The 25,115-nt window shown below is 44.2% G+C and overlaps 1 protein-coding gene across 8 annotated transcripts in view; it reads left to right on the forward strand.

Annotated features, from left to right (window-relative positions):
• The window catches only part of Rbms3 (RNA binding motif single stranded interacting protein 3), a 1,319,552-nt gene that overhangs the window by 519,233 nt on the left and 775,204 nt on the right, over positions 1 to 25,115 (forward strand). For all 8 annotated transcript variants that reach the window (XM_041676984.1, XM_041676985.1, XM_041676986.1 and 5 more), the window contains exon 2: positions 22,225 to 22,398. In XM_041676984.1, coding sequence (XP_041532918.1) covers positions 22,225 to 22,398 — 174 coding nt within the window. The remainder of the gene's footprint in view (positions 1 to 22,224; positions 22,399 to 25,115) is intronic.

A 25,115-nucleotide genomic window follows, 5' to 3' on the forward strand; every position in this document is an offset into this window, starting at 1 on the left:
GTTCTTTGCAATTAGTTTAACCATTGCTTTCGGTAGAGAAACCGAGACTTTCCCAGGATTGTCTCTGCGCTGTTTGCTTCTCTCCTTCAGAACCTCTCAGCATGCTGGATCATGACCACTTTTATAAAAGGCTCTGAGTCCATTCCTTTTTATGCCACAGCCAGCATGGTTTCCCCAAGTCCCTAGTAAAGAGCTAGAGACTCATGCAGTGGTCACTGACATGTCTAGTTACCCTTTCTCTTCTATTCTCCGTAGAGCCTCAGCAGAACCTGGGCACCAGGCCTTGCTGTGGCACCCACTGTTTACCTCTCCATGAAATGTGAAGCTTGTCCAGAATCGTAATGACCTTTTGCCCTTTGCTACAAAAATCTTAGACTATGCCTGGCACAAACCCTGCTCAGAAAACACTTGGCTGAGTGAATGGCCCCGAGCCCTTGCGTTCCTGTTCAGTCTGATCCTGAGGAAGAGCGCTGATGTTTCCCCATCTGCGGTGTGAGAGAGTCTCATAAACCACAGCAGCGCCACTGGAGGCTTTACATCTGATAATCCTCTCTGCTCCACACTTCTGGCTATGGGAACCGTGACTTTCAGGAAACAGCAGGCAGTAGAAAAGCAACAGGATGTCGCGGCTAGAAGAATGGAAAATGCATCCAGGAGTCAGGAATGGCTGGATGTGAGCAGCATTGCTCTGAGAAAGAGAATGGGGTGTGTTCCGTGAGAGCCACCGAGGGATGAAGTGTTAGAAGAAAATGGGGAAATCGGGTTAGAAGGCGATGGCTACAAAGAGCAGTTGGGGGTTTGGCACCCTAATGATTCAGAAGACTGGCATGGGATAAAAGTGTTCTCTTCTCTTCTGTGTCCTCCCACCCCCTTTTCCCTCCTTCTCTCGCCTCTAACATGAGCATCATTATGAAGGCGCCTGTGTGTGTCCAGATTCATGAAGGCCCTTGTGTTGCTTCCTTAGATATTACAACCAATTATCTTTATGTATTCCTGTATTCCTGTGTGTGCATGTGTGTTCAGGGGTGGGAGGCACGTACACCCGGCCAGTGGCCAGCCTCCATTGTCATTCCTCAAGTGCTGAGACAGGGTTCCTAACTGTGTCCCCGGGTTCACTGATTAGACTAGTGTGGCAGCTGGAGTGCCCCAGGGATCTGCCTACCTTTGTCTTCCCAGGATTACACGTGTTTGCTACCAGACTTACCTTTCTGAAACACAAAAGCTGAACTCTGACCATCATACTTGCTTAGCAAGCGCTTCAGCAATTGAGGGATCTCTCCAGGCCCATGTTAGCTACTCCTGAACTGACCCAGGCATCTCTAGTGTGTCCTCCTGTGTCCCCTCCACGGGAACACATTCCTAGTCACATCTAAAATTTTCAAGACACAAGTCTGGCCACGTTGCTGGACTTGTTCCTTCACCTCTGAGGACGCAGGAAAAGCACCTTTCTGAGTGCTGCCAGCCTTGGCCCTTGGCCAGCCACCTACAGGTCCCATCTTGCTTCCTTCTCTATTGTGAGCCAACCAAGCTTGATTTTTCTCCACTCCCTGCCTGTGCCTGCTCACACTGTCACATGAGTCGGCCACACCCTATATCATATCTCCCGTTTCCTCCTAGACAGTGTGAATTTGATCCAACCTCAGCCACATCCCCTACTATGATTACTGAGGAAGATTCCTGGTTTTTAATAGTCCGAAGTTATTGTTTGTAATAACTTGGTGAGTCCTCTGACTTTTTATTGTAATGGTGCCGGTGCCCAACACAATCTTTGGCATAGCAGATGCAGGGTAGGGGTTGAATAAATACCCAGTCTTTAGCATCGAGACACCAAGTACAGTAAGAATCTTATCCTCTTTCCTGTATGGATTTAAAGTTCTCATATTTCCACGGAGTCACTGCCTGGCTCTGCTAATTTATCGTGTCCTTTGACTTCCTAGCTCCTTTCCGTCCCATTTTAAACCATTCTTTTCCTTTTGTCTTTCTGTTAATGTCTGTTGAGTTTCGTTATTGACTTGAGAAATAAGCTCCAACACATTCAACATTTTAACACCCTAACAATGTTCCACAGTGTGTGCCTTGGTGCTCTCCTCTGACAGTGGGTTCTGGAAATTATCATGGGCTGTCACTCTTGGGAGAGAATTTCTGGGTCGTGGCAATATTTTTTCTATTTCAGTATGTAATTGTCACAGCAACAGAGCAACCTAAGACCTTCCATGGCAACATCTGTGGAGAAATCAACCCTTTTGTGTGAGGACACATCTGCTTTCCATATATCTCTAAGTCACCAGGACTTGCTTTTCCCAGTACCTTTGCTTATTTAGCAAACGAATCTGTTTTCCACAGGATAGCTGAGAATGTCTGGATGTGCCATAAGATGCCATGTTGTCCACACCTTGCAAAACGGAGCAGATTCTCAACACCACCTTAGTGAGAGATCTTGGTTCTGAACACAAATACCACTCCTGCAGAGAACCTGAGTTAGCATCCCAGAGACCGTGGTGAGCGGCTCATCACCTCTTGTAACTCCAGCTCCAAGACATCTGAAGCCCACTTATGACTTCTGTGAACACTGAAGTCATGAGTACATATCCACACACAGACACACATGATGCATGTGATTAATTATTAAAACATTAAAAATTGAAACCACAATACATTCATGACTTTTCTAAAGTTTATTTTCATTTGGTAAACACTGGCGAAACTCTGAAATGTAAAGGATGTACATTTCAAAGCTTGATGCTTTTATTTGAAGTTATTTTAGTTCACCTGTCTCTCATCTCTTTATTATCATACACATTATCATAACACAGTAAATACATTCTCGTCAGTACCTCCAACTGTTGCACCCACCCTGAGAGAGCTCCTGCTGTTGGTTTGGACTCTATGGTCTCAGACATGTCTCTAAACTTTTACAGGTCAATATATGGATTCATAGGTCAATATACTTTCTAAACATATTTAAACTATACCCATATACCTTTATATAATTTGGATGCTTGCTTTTAACAACTAACAGTATACTGGTAGATATGTTCCCACTTGATCCCATATAGTACAAACATATGGCTGAGAGCAACCACAACCCCTGTAGCTGTAGCTCACATGATACAGGCGTTTGTTGTTTTATTTATTTATATAGAGTAGATAGATATTGTTAAGTCTGGCTCACTGAATTGGATATGTCACCAGTATTGGTTAATTTTTCTAATTTCTGTGACCAAATACCTGGCAAGAAGCAGCCGCAAAAGGAAGTTCTGAACCGACATAGTCCATAGCTGGCAGAGCTAGGCACTGCCATGAGCAGTTGACCTCCTGGCGGTAGGAACTTGTGGCAGCTGCTTGGTCACGTATCTGTAGATCAGGAAGCAGAAATAGAACATCCCCAAACACATATATTCACTACCTCGAGACAGGCTCCACTTCTATAGACCCCACATCCTCCCTGCTGTGAGAATTTTCTTCCTATGGGTGGGGGTTAAGCACTGTCCACCCTCCTCATAAGGTCCCAATGAGAACCCAAAGCATGATTCTAGCAAAGTTCAGTCTGAGGAAGCCAGTGAGTTTACTGTACTTCCTTGCAGGGCATGAGTGTGGATGGTCCCAAAGCCAGCTGTGTTGGAACATCTGTGTCCAGCATAGACAATAATGTCCTCACAGTTTGAAATGATGGTGCCCCTTCCCCTCTAGTCTTTCCCAATGTCTGTACTCTTCCCTGAGACCCTGAGGCCACCTAGTCATTAAGGCAGAGGTACATACAACTGATACAGAGGGGTGGCTGGGTTCTCAAGTAAGGGTCCGGTGACGCTCCCTGTGATCTTGTTTAATTCTGGAAGCGAACTGTGAAAAAGCCCTGTTGCCATGGCCTTTCTCCAACAGGCGCAGCTGAACTTAGGATGGTGGCAGCAGTCTAGTTTGGGGGACAGTGCTGCACACACTCCTGTAACAGCGCCAGCAGCTGGGCAATCAAGTGCTCACAAGCGTTTCACAGGCAAACGGTGGGATCAGCTAAACACCCGGATCCATTCCTTCTTAAGCATTCTCTCACTCAATAGCTTTTCCCTTCCTCGACATCTGTTCAAACAACACTGAAAAGGGAAGACATGGTACCTGGGAAGAAACAGTTCCTCTTCTGTCAGGAGCTCTAGAACCTTCAGCATGCTTGCCAATGTGCTCACCAGAACTGGGGCAGTTCCCTAGCAACAAGGGAAGGTGGGAGCACCGGTGTCCAGGAAGCAGGAAATGAGTGTGTGCTATCGGACCTGTTACGATGCAGCATTGGGACTGTGGGTGTTGCTGAGTGGATACCATTCTAATGGGAAAGAAGAAGCAGCCTTTAGAGGGAGGGGACACCAAAGCAGCCGTAGGACCCAAGGCTTGGTCGGGCCTGTCAAGACAGCCATCCCTTGTTCATGGGTGGGTTTGCTTCTCTATGGATATACAATGAAGATGACCCATGTGCTGTGGGATACAACACAGACTGCCAACTTCGGGCCAAGCATTGGGCCACTTTATACTCTTGTAAGCTGTGTGCAGGCCAGTGTTTTAACTGCATGGTCGGCTGCTGTGGAGGAGAGAATAGCGTCTATTGAGGTCTTTAGCAGACCACACTGCCTGTGAGGTTTTTATCTTTTAGCATCTGTACTATTCTTCCCTGGCTCTGTCAATGCCCCTTTCATACCCTATTTAGTCCATTGTGTTCATTTTTTCATTTTTGTTTGTTTTTTGGAGCCATGATAACTTCTCAAAATATTCTGAAATTATCATTTTGCTTTGTTTTTCTATTCATTTCCCCCCAATACACTCTGGATAATGTTTCTTGACTTGTTTTATTTTTATAACCTTTATGTTTTCTTAATTTTATTTTTTGGAGAACTTCATACATGAGAACTGACTTTATTTCTTTATCACTCCTCTACCCCATCCTGTCCCTACTGCATCTCTCCCTCCCTCCCAAATCCAGGACCTCTTCTTTATTATTCACTCAGACCCCCCCCCACACACATGCACACATACATACAAACACATACACAAGCAAACACAGAATTTTGGTTTTGAACCATTAGAAAAGTTTTTGTCTTGTAGAAATTTCTCCTTCAAAAGTAGTTTTATTTATTTATTTTGATAAGTAGGTTTCTTTCAAAGTGTGTCTTTGAATGTCAGGCCTTGATCTCACCAGGTAGCCCAGGATGACTTGGAACCCCTCTGATCCTTGTGTTCTGGAAGTCGCCTGACACAGGGGGTTCCATCCTCATATTCTGTGAAGCAAGCTTCCACTGTTCTCTAGGGAAAGTTTACTCTACCATTTAATAAGTATCCAATGCATGTCCACTGAATTATGGATGCTTTATCAGGAAATAGAACTTCCATGAGTAACCTGCATACCCATCCTTCTAACATACAAACACACACACACACACACACACACACACACACACACGGGGGTGGAGCAGAGAAAGAAAATAATTGTTATCATTATTATTATATAGCTAATAAATAATATGCCAAATAGAGATACATTCTTTATTTGAAATATTTAAAGACTGAATGTATTTCAGCATTGCATAACATCCCCACTCACCTAGCGGCTTGAAACAACACACTTTTATGACTTGAGGCCTGGTCTGGCGTGATGTAATTGGATTGTCTGCTCAGCATGGCACAAGGCTAAAATCACCAATGTCACCCAGGGCCAAAGTCTCAGCTCAGGCTCCTCTTCTTTGCAAACTTCAGCTCCCGTCATGAGTAGGACTGATTACTATCTTTTCCTTCCTAGACCACTGCTGGGTCCTCTGCTCAAATCTTCCTAGATCACTGTTAGGGAGCACTTCTCCTCTACTCAAATCTTCCTAGCCATGCGGCCCTCTGCACCATTTGGCAGCTGCTTCTTCAAACTCAGTAGGAAATCTGACACCATTCAGCCATCTCTTTATGTGCTCTGCAACCCCTGATTAAACGATAAGCCCCAGATACAAATTCAGTTGTAATACAACCCAACCAGGACAGTCGAATCCATCGTGTCTGCCCTGGAAATGATCCCGGACATGTGGATGAGGATGGTGGAGGTCATCAAGAAGTTCCCTCATGAAGGATGAGAGTAGATGGTGGAGAGATGCTTGAGGTGAGCCCGGCTTCATTCTCAAGTCGGAGATGGAACATCCTCTCTGGCAAGAGGCATTTGAACCTAGTTATGGATTTTATGGAAGATGTTTTCTTCTTTTTTAAAAGCTATATTTTTATTTTCCCAGATGAAGGGACATTAAGTTCCATGTTTCAGTCAAGAACAGCTAAGCACATGCTAGAGATAAAGCTAGGAGTCTGTGTAGCTGGGGCAAAGTTCTTGAGGTGGGTCCCTGGCCAGGAACGGCATCACAAGACTTTAGTCATTTCCCCAGTGGTGACTTGGCTATGTAAAGCCACACTAAAATTACCTATTTTCCCAAGATTGCGGTGTAAAGTTGAGATGCGTTTAGAAGACATATGTTGACATTCAATGCCCGGGCAACCTGAGACTCCTGGGATGGATGGGTGTTGTGGGAAAGGACGAGAATAGTGGGTGACATTCTAATTCATTCTTAAAACACTGCGTGCAAATCATGTCATTGTACCGCTCTCCTCTGGAAGGGGAGGAATCACAATGCCAGGACACACACACGCATAGCAGACACATTTCTTCATAATGCATCCAATTACACTAAAATATGCCAGATTTTTCTTCACATATCAACTCACGCAAACACACTTGCACACACTACCTGATCTTAATTATGATTTGTGTGACTTCTTTGCATTTAGTTTTTTATTGTTACATATTAGATTCTGTAATTTGGGACTTCAACATGACAGGAAACATGAGATTTGTTCCTTTAATTGGGCCACATATGTTTTCTTTTATGACATACGAAGCCAACTTTGCTGAGTCTACTTAGGCGTCCCAAAGAAGAAGATGCCATAAAAAAAATCTTTAAAATCAATATAATAAATCAGGGCTTCTAGCCAGAAGGCTTCCTGATGAAGCTGCTCTGCAGACCTGGCAGTTTTCTGACCGTGTAGACGCAGCCCCAGCCCATCCATCTTCCTGACTCACACAGCGACTTTAAAAGTAATTTGTTGGATTTTGAGATATTGCCGGGCTCCTTTCCTGGATGTCTCAATGCAGCTCCAAGATCTGACAGTCACACGAGCTCTTTTCCCTTAGACTTCTCTCTGCCAGATTCCCTCCTTGCTGCTGGAGACACCATCTGCTCTGCTTGCAGTGACAGAAGCGTCGCAGAAACGCTGTTGTCAATGTTGTTCCAATATCAAACAACTGCTGGTTTATTTTCGAGGCAGACATACACGCTAAAGCTCTTCACTGCCTCTCACTCATCCTGTGACGGTCACATTCATTCCTAGTCGTGTGTGTGCAGGTCCGTGTTTGTGCAAGTGGACTCAAGTGATATGGGACATGTTCCCCATGGGTGCACACTCATGTGGAAACCAGAATACAGTGTCCACAGTCATCCCTTAGACACTGTACATTTTGGCTTGTGTGTGTTTGCCATGGATGGAGTGGTTGGTGACCATCAGTCACTTTCCTCGAATCTCACCATCTTTTATTTCCTGCTGTGAACAGAAAGACGATTTATAACTTAATTTCCAACCTTACCTTTCAGAGACTTCTGTTTTCACAACAGTGTGTCTGTTGTTTAAAAGCACCAATCGCACGCTTCAAACATTAGCAGTTTAGGCCAGGTCTTGGGCAAACTTGTTAGCTAAAGCTGGCCCATGGCCTATTTTCAAAAATAAAGTTTTATTGGTACTCAGTGCCATAGTTTCATTTGTCAACTTGACATATCTGGGAAGAGGGAACCACAGTTGAGGAATTGCTGCCATCAGATTGCCCTGTGAGCTTGTTTGTGGCACAGATATTTCTGATTAATCTAGAGGACCCAGCCCACTGTGGATGACGTCATACTTAGCCAGGTGGTCCTGAGCTGTGTAAGAAGGGTGGATGGGCATGAACCCAGAAGAATCTAGGAAGCAGCATTCCTCCATCCTCTGTTTCAATTGCTTCCTGCAGATTTGCACTTTGAGTGCTTGTCTTGGCTTCCATCTGTGACGGACCGTAAACTAGAAGCTTAAGGAACACCTTTCCTTCCCACGTTGCTTTTGGTCAGGGATTTGTTACAGCAACTGAGAAGCAAGCTAGAAAACTGTGTTACACTCACTTTTTACCAGATTTCCTATGGTGTGTGTGTGTGTGTGTGTGTGTACACCCTGCAGTGACAGAGTTCAACAGTAATGAAACAGTAAGCTGAGAAAGCCAAAAAGCTTCACTGTCTTCCTTTAAAGAAGAAATGTTTAAATCTGGCTTCAAGGATTGTAAAAAATATGTGTGACAGTATAAGATATGAATATATTTATAAATATACTCAAAAAATTGTGCAACTTAAAGTGATTAGAGATCTTGTATGATAGTCAAACAGAAGGCTAGTTAACATCTTCCCAAAAGTTAGAGGTTTAGTAAGTGTTCACATAGTGCCTCACTTTTCAGTGGACCATGTGGAAATTCAGAGAATGTGGCCCGAGAGGTGGTCAGAGGCAGCCTCTTTGGTATACTCTTGCGATGGATGCAAGCAGAATGCTGACTCGGGTTTAAACCCATCACTTCCGGCCTCTTCCGGAGACCTAGTGCAGTAGCTCACCCACACACAGCTACTAAATTGTTTGATGGTACCAGCACATAACAAACCCATAATGCTTCACAGTGTGGAACCAAGAGCATTAGAGACACGTGACTTTAGGCAGGTGTCCTTGGAGAGGATGGATGGGGGGGAGGTGGCCACTGTGGTTGACGATGGACAGGACAGTTGCTGGGTTAGAACGATCCTTGTCCCTTTGGTTTTCTGATACTGCAGGCAGCCTCAGTCTGTGATGGTTTTCATGGCTTCTGCAGAGGGCATTGTTTGCTTAGAATGAAAACGTCAAGTTCTCAATGCCTTTGCAGAGGGAGCGTAGTGAGCGGTGCTAATATAGAGGGAGTTAAAGCTAGAGGCAGCCACTCAGGGTACTCTGTCATGCTCTGCAGCTGGAGGGCAGTCAGTTAATGGAATTTTCCACTAAAACAAAACAAAACAAAAAACCAAAAACACTTCTTATGGTTTTGGCCAATGGGAATTAATTTTCTTGGACATTGGGCATAATTAAATCAGCTCATCACCTTAATAACTATGAATAGAGTTAAGCTCTCTGGTCTCAACTCCATTCATTTGTGTGGTTGCCGTGATTGATTTATCCCAACCCCCAGCACAGAGCTTTCTAAGTCTGGGCCCATGAACCTACGCCAAACATCACTGTTTCACATTCCCCTAAATGCCTGATTTCCTTATTAATTACTGTTCTCTATGAACGTAGAGGTAGGTGTGTGTCTTTTTGCCTCTTGGTTGTAAGTAATTCCACCTGTACTCCATGCCTGGCTCACTACAGTTCCTCATTAAGTAGGTGTTGGGCGACTGACCAGATGGGTGATTCGTGGGAAGCAGAGGTTACTAAAAGGAGAGCAGGTACCATAAGAGCAGCTTCCTAACTCTGGGGCTGCTCTTGCTGAAGGTCCAGCATCAGGACCTTCAAGTAGCTTTGCTATCGGTGTGAAGCTGCTTCAAAGGACGGTAGAGTCATTTTCCATTCATCTTATTGTCATTTTTATAGGCTAATTTCATTTGGGGAAATCAGCCCATTCCAGTCTCAGTCACTCTGGGGCTGTGGGACTGTTCACTGGGAACATTCTATGTGACTTTAACTTCCAGAACACTCAGGCAGTAGCTGTGGTGTGCCTGGGCTCATTGAGTGTGCACTGAGCCAGGAGCAAGATGTGAAGAGCCGTCGGGTGTGAAAAGAAAAAATGACTACTGAGTCTGTTACTCAGAGGTAAAGAAGTTAGTTTGTGCCAAGTTGGTTTCCTTTTTCAGTTTTACTTCTGTTTCTCTTCTGTCTCCTTTCTCCTGCCCGTCCTGTTGACAGAGATTTGGGTCCTGCCTGGTCCCGCAGCTGTTCAGTCCCAAAGAAACACACAGAGGTTTACATTAATCATAAACTGGTTGGCCCATTAGCTTAGGCTTCTTATTAACTCTTGTAACTTATATTAGCCCATAATTCTTGTCTGTGTAAGCCACGTGGCTAGGTACATTTTATCAGTGAGGCATTCTCATCTTGCTTCCTCTGTGGGTGACAACTGCAGACTCAGCCTTTCCTCTTCCCAGAATTCTCCTATTCTGGTTGCTCTGCCTCTGTTTCCTGCTAGGCTACTTGGCCAATCAGTGTTTTATTAAAATACAAGTGGCAAGTCTTTACAACGCACTGTTCTTCTATCCCTTGCTCTCATCCTCAAGCCTTCCCTTTATCCTTCCTTGTTTTTCATCTACCAGGGGAAAAGGGACCGTGAAAGAGAACAATGGAGAGGAGGAGAGAATGGCTCCACAAATTCTAGTCCCCAAACAAGGTTATATGTCTCTATTGCTTTTTAAAAAGAAATTAAATATATGTTTGTGGAAGTATCATAGTCAAACTACTTGCTTTGCAAGCACAAGGACCTGGGTTCAGTTCCCAGAACTCATATTGAAAAGTCAGACCTGGTGAAATGGCCATGCAATCCCAGCACTGGGCAGGCACAGAAAGGTGGGTCCCTGAGACTCACCAGCCCGTCATCTAGCCCACATGACGAGCACTAGGCTGGAGACATTCTGTCTCGAAAGAAGGCACTAAGTGGGTGTCCCCTGAGCAACTACACAAGTTTGACCTCTGACCCCTACATACAAATGCACCGGTACACAAATGTTCACCACCCCACATGCACAGGCATACATCCATGCCCAAAACAGATCTTAAGTAAAATGCAAGCTGTAACTTTTAAATTCAATAATAAATATAATTAGCATTTATGGCATTCAAGGCACTGTTGCTTATGTTTCAGCTTATTCAGTGTTGTGGTAATTGTTCTAAGATAGCGTCTGTTGCTCCAGCTATACAGGTAAGGAAGCAAAGGAAGCAATGCAGAAGGGTGGAGATTCTGTAGTGGCTGAACAGGATAAAGGGCTGGAGCAGGCCGAGCTTGCTATGATTATCGCAGCCTGGGTTTAGAGACCCCTTGTCTCTCACTGTTTCTCTTCTCTGTGTGTTCTTTTTCTTTAATTCTTATTTAATTTAGTTCTCTCTCTCTGTTCTCTCTCTCTCTCTCTCTCTCTCTCTCTCTCTCTCTCTCTCTCTCTCTCTCCACTGTCTGCATGTCTGTATCCTGTGATTTGAATTAAGGCCATCTGGCTGTGTGGCCCTGAGCCTTTACCAGATGAACCCACCTCTCTTTTTCCCATCATGTTTTCTTGGAAAACTATGTAGGTACCATAGTATCTCACGTATCTCTTTTCATTTTAATCCCCTTGGCTGAACAGTGAACAGGGATTTTCAGAGCTGGGAAGGAACTTACTCAAACTCACATAACGGAAAATAGAAAAAGATGATATTCATTTGAATCCAAGCTTCTCCGCATCTCCATGATACCGACTGGACCATTGCCTCACTGGGTGTGAGAAAGCAATGGAGGGAACCCTAGAGTCTGCCTCTTCCATTTGCATCAGAAAGTCCTCCTCGTCTCCAGGGTTCCATGGTTGTCACAAAGCTTCCTCTCACTCTGCTCTCAGGGAGGCTCCCAAGGTATGAAGTGGCAATTCTCAGTTTGTAGGAAAGAGTCTGGTCCAGTGGGGTGAGCCCAAAGCTACCTGGGCCAGGTAGATTCAGGTTAGAGGACTTAACTAACAGTACATTTTCTGTGTAGATCATTGCTATAGGGGCTGCACAAACCCAGTATAGTTTGCCAGGACCTCAAACAGGTCTAGTAGAACATGAGAAAGGTTCTACCACATTCTACTCCTAATTAATGGACTTATTTGTCTATTTCCTGTGTGATTTGTATGTACACAGGTGTATATTCTGAATAGCTCTCTGCGTTGATGCCTTGAGGGTCTCTCATGCAGCCACAAGTTCTCCACTGGAGCTAGACTGATTTCTGGGGCAGCAAACTCCTGGATTACTCTTGTCTCAGCACCCTGTACTGGCGAGCTTCATGTCAACTTGACACAAGCTATCGTCACTGGAGAGAATAGAACCTCAAATGAGTCAAATGCCTTCATAAGATCTGGCTGCAGGCAAGCCTGGAGGCCCCTTTTTAGTTAGTAATTGATGTGGAAGGGCCCAGTCTATTGTGGCTGGGGCAACCGTTGGGTGGGTGGTCCTGGGTTCTATAAGAAAGCAGGCTGGGTAAGCCATGTGAGCAAGCTAATAAGCACCATCCCTCCATCGCCTCTGCATCAGCTCCCTCCTCCAGTTTCTGTCCTTACTTCCTTTGGTCACCAAGAGATAAGAAAGTGTAAGCCAAATGAACCCTTCCCTCCCCAGCTTACTTTTGGTCCTTGTGTTTATCCCAGCAGTTGTAATCCTAAGGAAAGCAATGCCATGCTGATGTTGCAGGCATCCCCAGCTACATCTGGTTTCTGTGGAGGTGCTGCCGATTCAAATCGAGTCCTAATGCTTGCATAGCAAGGACACTCGTCCACTGAGCCATCTCCTCAGACTCTATGCTGTTCTCTAAAGTGCTGAAAATGTAGGCTGAAATACCACAGGCATAATACAATTAAGTGTCCCAAAGCACTGTGGTTTAAGACAGTTTTGTAAAAGGGGGGCACCGCTGATCTTATGCTCACCTATCATAAAGCAAGTCATATCAAGGAGGAGAAAGAGAAGTTCTTTTTTTTTTTTTTTTTTTTTTTTTTGGTCAGGGGAGGAACAGTAACAGGACACTTTCCTCTCTTCAGAGAGGCGAATGTGACACTAAACAAGGCAGTCCTGTTGGAGGAATGTAAGAGAGGACATGCCAAGGAAGAGACTACATAATTGCCGTTCCTCAGGCTGGGGCTATGATTGAGCTAAAAGGTTTCCTTCAGTTCCTTGTGCAGCCTCCTTGTGAGTGGCATGATTTAGATCCCTTTAAAAGGATTTGTTTGAAAGAAAACTCCTTAGACCATAGGGCCAGTTTGTCGCTCCCTCTATCCAGCCTTTGTAAGGGAACAAAGTCACCTCTTGTCCCCACATGGGGTGCAAAGAGAGGTTTGGTGTGGGTTTTACTGCCCATTGAGGCTCCCCATTCAGCTGTTATGAGTGAAATCTTCAGAAGCCCCACAGCAGGAATGCTTCGCTTGGGGCACAGGGTGCGGAGGGAATCTTTGAAAAAACCTATTGAAACTCTTGAGTTGTTGGGAAGAAAGTGTCCTCTTTGGACTTCCTTATTGGCAATACGGGAAATAAACACACACAGGAAACCATTTAGCCTCTCTGTGAACTTCATGTTAACATCTGTTTATCTAAAAATCCACTGTGGTTGCTTGAGAATTTTGGTGTGTGGGCATATGTATGTATCTGTGTATTGTATGTCAATTTATGTATGTGTGTGTGTACATACATGTACAGTGTTTATGCAGACTGCTGCAAAAATATCCATGTTGGTTGGATTTTTATAGTATATTTTATATACTATAAAAATATATGGGTCTAAATAATTTTTATATAATTTTTAGCTGTAGAAGCTCACTATCAGTACACAAACAGATACTGTTTTTTAACCAGGTCTCAGCATGTAGCCCAGGTTGGCCTTGAATTCTCAGTGGTTTTGCAGCCTCACTTTCCTGTGTACATACATATGCATCATATACATATGAAGGTACATATGCACACACACAGATACACATGCCCTCATGTAGCCGCAGCTGGCTTCTAATTCATTGTGTCGTTAGAGATAACTTTGAACCCTCCTCTTGCCTTTGTCTCTCAAGTGGAGTGTGATCAAACGCCTAATACAATCTGGAAATGCTGAATTGGTGACAAAGATAACTGTATGTTTTACTGTGGAGTGTGAAGGAACGTGACAGAGGAAGCTCCGTGGGAGTGTCAGAAAAGGAACCCCATTCAAACCAGAGTAGGAGAAAGGGGGTGTCCCCGTAGTGATGTCCAGGCCCCCTGCATGCCGTGTGGCCTGGAGAGCTGGCCTTTTCACCACATGGGCTTTCCCTCTGCTGCTGCTTTCTGCAGTGTTCCTCCTTCATCTGCCCAGTGAGTGGTACCCGAACTGCAGTTTCTCTCAGTGCCACCTAAGCAGAAAAGATGTTCATATTTGAGAAAAGGACTATAGCATATGGTGTTTGGGACCTACGAGAACCAGAGTCCAAAATGAAAAGAACGGCTCCGGGATAGTCCCTCTGTCTCCTTGCCTTTTGGCAGCCTTCTCTCCTCTCTTTCCCCTCAACTCACACCCATTCTGTTAGAACTTTCTCTCCTTAGTTCAGATGCCCAGTAGAGACGTGTGGTTCACTATGGGCTGAGCCTGTTTTTCCAGGAGACTTCTGGTTCGTATGGGCCAGTTCAGGAGACAGCTTGTCTCTGCCAGGCTCAAGTTGAGATGTCATCTGGAATGACTAAATCTTGCAAGGAAATGGATGAGAAGGAGTCGGGAATGCTAGCAGAGCTTCCAAGGCTCGGGGACATCCTGCCTCAGTTGCCATCTATTAATCTACCCAGAGACTACAGACAATTTATTCCACGGACTTTCTTGTTGTTTACTATACAAATACAAAATTTTCCCAAAGACTAACTTAGCAGTATTTTAAGCTACCACTAGAATGCACCCAAAACAATTTAATGTGAGCTTATTGACTATTTCTGGAATTATCTTGAAATTTCTGTCTGCTGGGGAATATTGATGATAGCAAGCATCTTCTTGTTGCTTTTTCCCTGTTGGAACCCAGGACTGACTGTATCCATGACAGTGGCCTCCCTAGCCAGGTCCTAGCAATGAGGAAGGGACACAAATGTGAGCAAGTTGGGTTGGAGATGACATTGTCACTGATAATAGGTTCAGTACTGCTGTCTGTGATGATATCAAACACTATCCTCCCAACATGACAGCTTCAGCATCTTCATCAACGCACTAGGATACTTAACAAAAGGCCCCCACCAGCTGAGACCTGTTGATATTCCCCACAGACACGGGTGGGGATGGTCTTAAGAGCCCAGACACTCTGGCTTACTCCACCCTCCCAGTTGTTTGTAATTTTACTCAAGCTACACAGGTTTCCTGACCTTGGGAGCCAGGAGGGTATTTAGAAAATGAAAGACTGAGGAGAATCTCCGTCTATGCAGACCATTATGGGAGGGGCATCATCCATACTGGGGTGGGACTTTGATGTGGTATAGCTATTTGGGGGTTATGTATGTTCAGTAAGTAACTTAAGCCCAGTCAAAGCATTGACTTACCCAATTGACTCAGATTGGACCCTTAATGTCGCTTTGTTATCAATGCTCTGTCATTATTGTCATGTATGGTGAGTAGCCATCTGTTGGGTTCTTCCCAGGAAAACTGCATACAACACAAGACAATCATACCACCAACGAGGAGAGGAGTCAGTAAAAAGAGCGGTTCACATGCCTCTGACTCACAACAATCTTTTATTTTTTCTATAAACCCTCCTTTTCTTGTTGCTTCTTTTTATGCTTTCTTTCTCTCTTCCCCACCTCTCCTCTTCTTCCCCCCTCTCCTTACACTCTTCTTCCCTCCCTCCTTCATTCCCTTTCCTTCCCTTTTCTTTCCTCCTTCCCTTCCTTTCCCCCCCTTTCTTTCTTGCTCTCCTTCGTTTCTCTCAAATCTCTCCTCTTTCTTATAGATGAGGTACCCTGTAGCCTAAGTTGGCTTTGAACTCACTATTTTGACTCTGGGGGTGACCATGGACTTCCTGTCCTTCTGCCTCCACTTCCTGAGTGCTGAATTTCAGGAATGTACCCCTCCCACACTCAGTGTATATGGTACTGAAAATGGAAACCCAGGGCTTCCGATTTGCTAAGCAATCAGCCTACCAGCCACACTAAGTCCCCAGCCCCTACACTACTCCTTTTCCGAGTGTGTTTCCCTTCTGCTTTCTGCTACCTCTTTTACTAGCACTACAGCATGGATAGCACCACCATTGCCTCTGGAAGCCGGGGAGAGCTCTTTTGTCCATTGGTCTATTTCATTCTCTTTACCAGGCCTGACCCCGGGCCTGGCAGACACAGTGGCAGAGCTGCCAGCTCTTGGCTTTGTGAAAACCCTTTGTCCAGCCTCTTTGCTCTTTCCACTGGCTTCCTGCCTTTGGGCTGTCACATGCTCCCTGGCATGGCTCGTAGAGGGTGTGCCAAGGAGAGGAATGATAGTGGGACTCAGATTAGCCAATTCCAGGGTGCAGGAAATGAGGCTCTCTGGATGACAGGGCCTCTGGATTCCAAGCCATTTCTTCCCTTTGTTATCTTTGCAGATTCATGTTTTTGCTGCCTTTGCAACACTGCAAGTTTTTCTTTGATTGAAATATAATTAAGACACGGTAAAGGGCACAGGTGCTAACTGTTCACTTGGGTGATTGTTGGCAATTGTGTGCATCCATACACTGGTCCCCAAATAAGACAGCAAATATTTCTGTTTCCATGGAAAATTCTTATTTTCCTTCTGAAATAATTCCCTTTAAACCAGCTCAACAATCACTTTCCGGTTTCTTTTCTTATATGCCGTGTGTTTTTCTGATTTATGGAAATAAATATTTTCATATAATATATTCTGATCAGTTTCCCTCCCCCTTCTCCTCCCAGACTGTCCTCGCCACCCACCCATCTATCAAACTCAATGTTTTATTTCTCTCTCTCTTTAGAAAAAAATAGCAGGCAAATTTAAGAACAGTAAGGGTACAAGACACACACACACACACACACACACACACACACACAACATAAAAGTACAAAATTGGAGACCATAATATCTAAGCCAAATACTAATAAGGCAAACAATGCCCAAACAAAGCAATATAAGATACCCCCACAAAGAAATATCCAAAATTACCAGTGAGTTGATTTTGTGTTGCCTGCTACTGCTAGGTATGTGGCCTTGCCCTTAAGGGACTTTTTTTCCATTTATTTATTTATTATTTATTTATTTATTAAAGATTTCTGCCTCCTCCGTGCCACCGCATCCCATTTCCCTCCCCCTCCCCCAATCAAGGCCCCCTCCCTCATCAGCCCAAAGAGCAATCAGGGTTCCCTGCCCTGAGGGAAGTCCAAGGACCACCCACCTCCATCCAGGTCTACTAAGGTGAGCATCCAAGCTGGCCTAGGCTCCCCCAAAGCCAGTACGTGCAGTAGGATCAAAAACCCATTGCCATTGTTCTTGAGTTCTCAGTAGTCCTCATTGTCCGCTATGTTCAGCAAGTCCTGTTTTATCCCATGCTTTTTCAGACCCAGTCCAGCTGGCCTTGGTGAGCTCCCAATAGATCAGCTCCACTGTCTCAGTGTGTGGGTGCACCCCTCGCGGTCCTGAGTTCCTTGCTCATGCTCTCTCTCCTTCTGCTTCTGATTTGGACCTTGAGATTTCTGTCCGGTGCTCCAATGTGGGTCTCTGTCTCCTTTCATCGCCTGAAGAAGGTTATTATTCAGGAGGATGCCTATATGTTTTTCTTTAAAACACCAATGATAGCCTTTGCTGGAGAGGTGTGGAGAAAGGGGTACACTCATCCATTGCTGGTGGGAATGCAAACTTGTGCAACCACTTTGGAAAGCAGTGTGGCGGTTTCTCAGGAAATTCGGGACCAACCTACCCCTGGACCCAGCAATACCACTCTTGGGAATATACCCAAGAGATGCCCTATCATACAACAAAAGTATATGCTCAGATATGTTCATAGCAGCATTGTTTGTAATAGTCAGAACCTGGAAACAACCTAGATGCCCTTCAATGGAAGAATGGATGAAGAAAGTATGGAATATATACATATTAGAGCACTACTCAGCAGTAAAAAACAAGGACTTCTTGAATTTTGCATGCAAATGGATGGAAATAGAAAACACTATCCTGAGTGAGGTAAGCCAGACCCAAAAAGAGGAACATGGGATGTACTCACTCATATTTGGTTTCTAGCTATAAATAAAGGACATTGAGCCTATAATTCATGATTCTAGAGAAGCTAAATAAGAATGGGACTTTTATATACTCAGTGAGACTGTATGGGAGAAGACTAATCTTTCCTGTACAAGTGGTTGTCAGTTGGATAGCTCCTTGGTTAGGAATGACTACTTATATACATATTTTTTTTTCATTTCAGACCTTATATAAATGATACCATATATACTATTCTTCTGTTCCTGTCATCTTCAATGTGTTATGATTTTGGTGTGTACCAGGAATCTTTTCATATTGATAGCTAAAAAAAGTATCCCATACTATAAGTATATCTCAATTTTTTTAAAAAAAATCTATTCTTCAATTTGTAGCTTTAAGACAATTTTCCAATTGGAGATATTGTGAATAAACCAATTGTCATCTTTTAAAATAATATTTTAGTTATTCTTTGAGACTCTCAAACACATATACAACATACTTTGATTTTTATCTATTCCCCTCTTTCCCATTTGAATTCCCTGAAAGTTTTGCTCCTAACATCATGTCCTTATCTGTTTTTAAATTGTCCCACTGAGTTCAGTTAGCATACACACATAGGTGTGGGACTGTCCACTGGAGCAGCGGCCACACCCCTAAACATGAATAATATTCCCGCCCCTAGCAGCCATCACCTGTCAGTAGTTCCTCAAAGGATGGGGTCTCGGGAGCCCCTCCCCCAGGCATGCTCGTTCGATTGGTTTGATGTCATGCAGGTCATGTGCAGGTAGACAGAACTGCTGCGCATTCTCAAGTGCCCCAGCCATGTCCCGACCTGTGACACATGTCACACAGCAGGGATCCTCAAGCCTCCTTTTCCTACCTTCTTTCCAACCCTTCTTCCACAATGTCCCTTGAACCTTCTGGGCAAGACTGGGTCGAGACAGAAGTCTTATTTAGTGTTGAGCACTTGGTCATTTATTCTCAGCATGCTGACCACGAATGAATCTCTGCATTAACTGCTACCCATCACAAAAGGAAGTTTTCCTGACAAAGCTTGAGAGTTGAATAGATCTGTCAGAATAAACATGAAATAATTAGAAGGCAGTTTGGCATGACCATTTAGCAAAAATAATAGTAGCTTCCCCACTAATCCTATTCATAGAAAATCTTATTGTATTTATGTGGCTTTCTTTTGGGAAAAAGACTAAGGGTACAATTGTTGGATCATATTGTGGAAGTATGATTCATGTTTCACACCACACACACACACACACACACACACACACACACACATACACACACTTCTCCAAAGTAGTTTTGCTAAGTGCTCTTCTCACTAGCAGTGTGTAAAGGTCCATCAACACATGCCAACATTTAGTGTTGCTGCTCATTTTAATTTTGTTACTCTGGTTTGAGCTGGTAAAGACCTAGTATATTCTTACAGTGTTGCTTTGCATTTTCCTGCTGACCAGCCCTCTAGTGATCCCAGTGTCTTCCTTTCCTTTCCTTTCCTTTCCTTTTCTTTTCTTTTCCTTTCTTTTCTTTTTTGTACATTGCCTTTCAGATTGTTAATGGCAGGATAATCTAGTCAATTGACAATGTTTTAAAGCCCTTGTTATTGTTTCAAAGGAAAAGTATGGACACTTAGTGTTTTATGTAAGATACAAAGACAGAGAGGCAATCGTTTTGTAATAGATCCTCTACATAGAAGGACACAGTAATTGCCTTTAAGGCATCAATTAGCATAAAATTAGAAGGGAAAGAGGGGTCAAGAGACATTAACATGCTGAAAAACGTACTGAACATTTGTCAGCTCGGAGAAACACTGTAAAGGCCTGCTTGCAGAAAGTCCGACTCTAGTGTCGTGCTGTGGAGGGTCTGTCAAGGCCGAGGGTGGCAGGCTGTCATTCCATTTCAGCGGTCCTGTTGTGAACTGATGGAGCCCTTAACTACAGAGAGCGATGTGGGACTAGAGAGGCCAAAACAGTTTAGGAACTACTGAAACTTTTCAAAAGGATTCAGTGACACCGGTCATGGACACTGGAAATGAGTCAACAATGCTAAGACTTCCAAGCAGTTGGTTTCAAAATGTATCTGTGATGTTTTTGAAAAGCTGGTTATGGGGGAGAGAAAGGTTTAGAGTACAGCAGTTAACCCACTGAATTTTGTGTGTGATAATTTAAATTTTGGTTTCCTTTAGGTGATCAACAGTTTTATATCCTATCCAGCAGATAGCTTACAACTGGGGGTTGGAATTTAAGAGAAAGTAAACTACATAATTGCTCTCTAGTTGTTTATGTATGTGTGTGTGTTCATACTTGTGTACACCCCGGCACACACACAGAGAGATAAGAGAAATGACACCAGACAAGAGACGCAGATTGAGTGTGAATGGTACAACAGATGGGGAACAGAATGTGAAGAAGAATGGCCACCCTGCCTGCCCTGTGGTCACTGAGAGAATGACCGCCATTACTGAACTAGGAGAGGAGGGCTGCTACCAACTTCCCTGTATAGGGTCAGGTTTCTGACTCATGTAAATGTGGAAACAAGAACCTAACCATGGGCTAGACGGAGTCATGAAGGAGCTACTGAAGGTGGTGATTTCCAGGGGGCAGGAAGTGAAGCTGTTTTGGAGCCAAGGGAAGTTTAGAGTAGGATCCTTTCTCGGCACCTAGTTTTTTTTTTTTTTCTTTTTTTATGGGTAATGTCTTTATTTTTCTTTACCATTTTCTTTCTTACTTATTAATTTTTTTCTTTTTTCTTTTATATTTATTTATTTATTAAAGATTTCTGCCTCCTCCCCGCCACCGCCTCCCATTTTCCTCCCCCTCCCTTGATTGTGGGAGCCTAGGCAGTTTGGATGCTCACCTTACTAGACCTGGATGGAGGTGGGTGGTCCTTGGACTTCCCACAGGACAGGGAACCCTGATTGCTCTCCGGGCACCTAGCTTTTATGTGGGTCTAGAAATCTAAACTCAGGTCCCCATGCTTGTGTGGTAAGCCGTTTACTGACTAAGCCATCGCTCAGTCCCTTGGTAAATATGCCTTATGAATGTGTCTGCATTTCTTACTGACCTTTGACCTCTGTGGACCACATAGGTGGTTATCATGACAGTGGGTGAGGGGCATGGTGTTTCGTGGTTCTTCTGTAGTTTAAATGGATTCATTCATCTCTGGATTAAGATTTCATTCTTCCTTTTAAAGGACTGACTTGCTCTCCAGGACTAGTTATCCCAAGGTGCTAAGACATATCCTCAAAAAATTGTTAATCTAGGTATCTGATATCAGAACCTAGCCCACAGGGAACTCGGGATCTCAGATGCAAGCTTCTTCCCCACTGGATTTACAGACTATAATAGCAATATGATTAGCACATTTTCCCTGTGATTGAGTTGGCAAGCGCCATGGATTTATAAATAGAATTTATTGTGGAAGCCACTCTGCTGCTGGGGTAAGTGGTTCTCACAATCTGATGACAGAGAAAGCTCTCTGAAAAGAAGCCATTATATGCCTCCTGTGCTGTGGCCATCCGAGGACAAAGGAGACAACAAGGGACTTTTGTTTTCCATATATTTTACCCCGTATGTCATTGTGATCAGCCATCTTGGCATCTGGGGAATTAATATTTTACCACTCTTCCACTTTCAGTGACATGGGTCGAGCAGGTTAAACATAAATGGCCATATCAAGCCCTGCACCATGTTGCTATCTCGAGGCGGTTTGATAGCGAGCTACTGGAGTGTGCCCAGACTTCTGCTGGTGTCTCCCCGAGAGAGCAATAGATCCACGAAATATGAAGGCCACTTAGAGTTTGGCAGCAATCTGTGTTTTAGTCTGATCCTCCTAATCAAATTCTGATTTACCACATGAGAATGAGACTCACGGTGGCTTCCAAGGTGACCGCTGTGCTGAAGGTCATTTATGTAATGGAAGGTAGGGTTGTCGCTATCCCCACCAAAGCATTACTCGTTTCTAAAGGACGGAGTTGCACGTTGTAGCTAGGGGGAAAACGGTTTTGAAGCAATAAGTGTCAATGAGGTTCTGTGCTTGGCAATCCAGGCAAAACTTTTATATAGTGGGGAACGCTTTAATCTCAATCAGAAGAGTAGTCAATGTCTCTTCCACTGCCAGCTGCCATTTCCAAGGCTAGCTGAGTTGTCTGCCCTGTCCACCCAGAAGAATGCATGAGGCTGTAGAGCTGGCGTGCACAGAGCTGTCCTTACACCACATCTCTTTCTTCTCCACAGTCTAACTCCACAGTGAGAGCCTATCCAACGAGCAAGTCACGAGTGACCATGAGCCCTGGCTTCAGCTCCCAATGGAGCAGCAGCCAACCTGCCTGGAACACATACTCCTTCCCAAGAGCGAGCTTACACTACCAGTCTCATGCCAGCTACACCTACTGCACTGGGCACCCTGCGGTAAGTACCCCACCTCTCTGTATTTGGATGCTCCGCGCAGTTATATTTTAAGTTGGTCTTTCTGTGAGATGGGCTGTTTTCCTACAGATATACTGTTCTTGAGTAGAATAAGTGGGCGATGGGAATGTCTTAAAGCAGTTAGAGGGTAAATGTTTGGATGGCCTCTGGTGACAGCTGATATTTTATTCAGAGTTGCTCCTAGGTGGTACAGATTACCACGGTTTTCAGATTGGTGCGCTGGGGAGACTGGGTGTGTGGCTATTTCTGGTTTGATTCTTCTGGCTTCCTCTTGGCTGTTGATTAAGAATCTAGTTGGTCACTGTTGTGCTAGGGGGAAAAGAGTCTTAAAATGAGAGAAAAGTTAGAGGATCCTGGACACTCACACTTTCCTCCCTGGTCTTTTTGATATATTTGTAGAAATGTAAACAGACAGAAATATTTTGCAGCTACCACTATATAGAGCTCTAGTTGTTGGTATAAGTGACTTAAAGGGCAGGGAAAATAAACCCTAGTCATGGAAAAGAAAACTCAGGGAATCCGAGAACCTTCTAGAATAAGGAGCCTGTTTTTGCTGCTGTGTCTTTCATGTGATTTAATTGAACCATGGTAAGGTTTTTGTGTTATTGTAAACTGCATTGTGTGTCCTTGAAAAAGCCTGTGGTGGCTGTTCACTGGGAGGGTGGTCTCTGGTGACCGCTAGAGGGCTGAACACAGTTCTGGGTAGGGTTCATAAGGCATCCTCTGGCTGGTCAGCCCAGGTAGATGTGGGATCTGCAGCCGTTTAAAGGTTGATTGGAGATTCCCATTCCTTACCACCCGGTCACCACTTCATGAACTTATAAAGTATGTAGAGCTTTTAAATTGAAGCAATGTGTGGTAAGGACGCACGAGAGACGTCTCAGGTGATTTGTTCAAACCGAGAATTAGTATGACTTGGTTCGAAGGCAATGTGGAACTAACTGTCATTTAAGTTGCAGGGAGCTCTTGACTCGGGAGTAGACTTCTGGTGTCTGGTTAACATGTGAAAGGCTCTATGCACGAGAGATGGAAGGCAGCTCTGTTAATCCAGTGCTCTTACAACTTACACACAGCCCTGGGTTCAGTTCCCAGCACTGCATACACCAGCCATGGTGGTGCACAGCTGTGATTCAGACACCTGGGATGTGGTGGCAGGACGTCATCCTGAACTATAAGTAGTTATATGAATAAATGAATTATTCAATAAATAAATAAGAATATATGTGTGAGGACAGTTTTAGGCATTTTTAAATAGCTTGTAAGAAGATTGTTAATAACTGTTCTTATTCTTTCATCAAAATCAGCATTATTTTTCATTTATAATTATTCACTATTATTATGTTCTTCCTGTCTAAAGAATGCTACTGCTTACACACACACACACACACACACACACACACACACACACACACACACGTAAAAGAAGCAAAGGAATAAGAACAGTATTTAGCAGTGGTAAATCCAATGCAGAGACTCACTCTAGATTGATGTGTTGGAAAACAAGTGGGCGCTACTTTGAGATTAGGTGGGCAGGTAAGTCATTCTCTGGACTCCAGGTAAGTGACAAGGATGGGTGTCAGTGCTGAGCTCAGGAGAAAGAGAAAGCCAAGCAGGAAAGAGTTCACATGAAGGAGCCTGAAGAGAGGAGAATAGAAGGAAGGTAAGGTCAGAGAGAAAGGGGAAGCCACATTGGTTAGGGTTACCGTTGCTGCGATGAAACACCATGACCAAAAGCAAGCTGGGGAGAAAAGGTTATAGAAGTGTCAGGGAAGGAACTTAGGACAGGGACTTGAAGACAGGAGCTGATGCAGAGGCCATGGAGGGGTGCTGCTTACTGGTTTGCTCCTCATGGCTTGCCCAGCTTTTTTATAGAACTCAGGACCACCAATCCAGGGCTGGCACCAACCACAATGGGCTGAGCCCTCCCCCATCAATCTAATTAAGAAAATACCCTACAACTGCGTCTCATGGAGGTGTTTTCTCAGTAGAGATTTCCTCTCTTCAGATGGCGCTAGGTTCTGTCAAGCTGACATAAAACTGGCCAGCACGCACAGAAAGCTGTGCTTCATCAATCTAGACGAGAAGATTATACTTAAGGGTGGTGGAAAACCACTAAAGTGTTTGTGCGGTTGTACATGTATGTGTAATTGCACGTAAGTGTGAATATGTATCGAGGCCAGGATAAACTCAGTTGTCACTCTTCATGGACCATCCGCCTTGATTTGGGGCAGAGTTTCTCACTGGACCCTGACAAGTTAGCTAGGCTGGCAGGCCAGTGAGGCCCAAGTGTCTGCCTGTCTCCTCTTCGTCAGGGCTGGGGTTACAAGCAAGCCCCACCATTCTCAGGGTTTTCCACGTGTGCTGGGATTGCACTCAGATCCTCGGGATGGCACGGCAGGCGCTTCACGCACTGAGCCTTCTCTGCATCCCCATTAAAATATTTTAAGAACCAGTTGCTGTAAAGCATTAGAGAGAGCAGTAAGGAAGCAGAGTCAAATTAGACCTTTCCCCTGCGCATGCATGTCACTGGGAGACAAGAGGGACTTTTTCCTAGCCCTGGATTCATGTGATGCTCAAAATAAAAGCAAAATAATAATAAAATCTGCATATATCTTGCATAAGCATTTGTCTAGTAGCAGGTTTCGTGTTTACTATGTCTGATTAAGTTCTCCCTTCAGTCATTACTTTTCAAACCAAAA

This window comes from Microtus oregoni, unplaced genomic scaffold, assembly GCF_018167655.1.
Source record: "Microtus oregoni isolate MIOR12 unplaced genomic scaffold, Mior012 000028F_ref0000031, whole genome shotgun sequence".
Taxonomy (NCBI): domain Eukaryota; kingdom Metazoa; phylum Chordata; class Mammalia; order Rodentia; family Cricetidae; genus Microtus; species Microtus oregoni.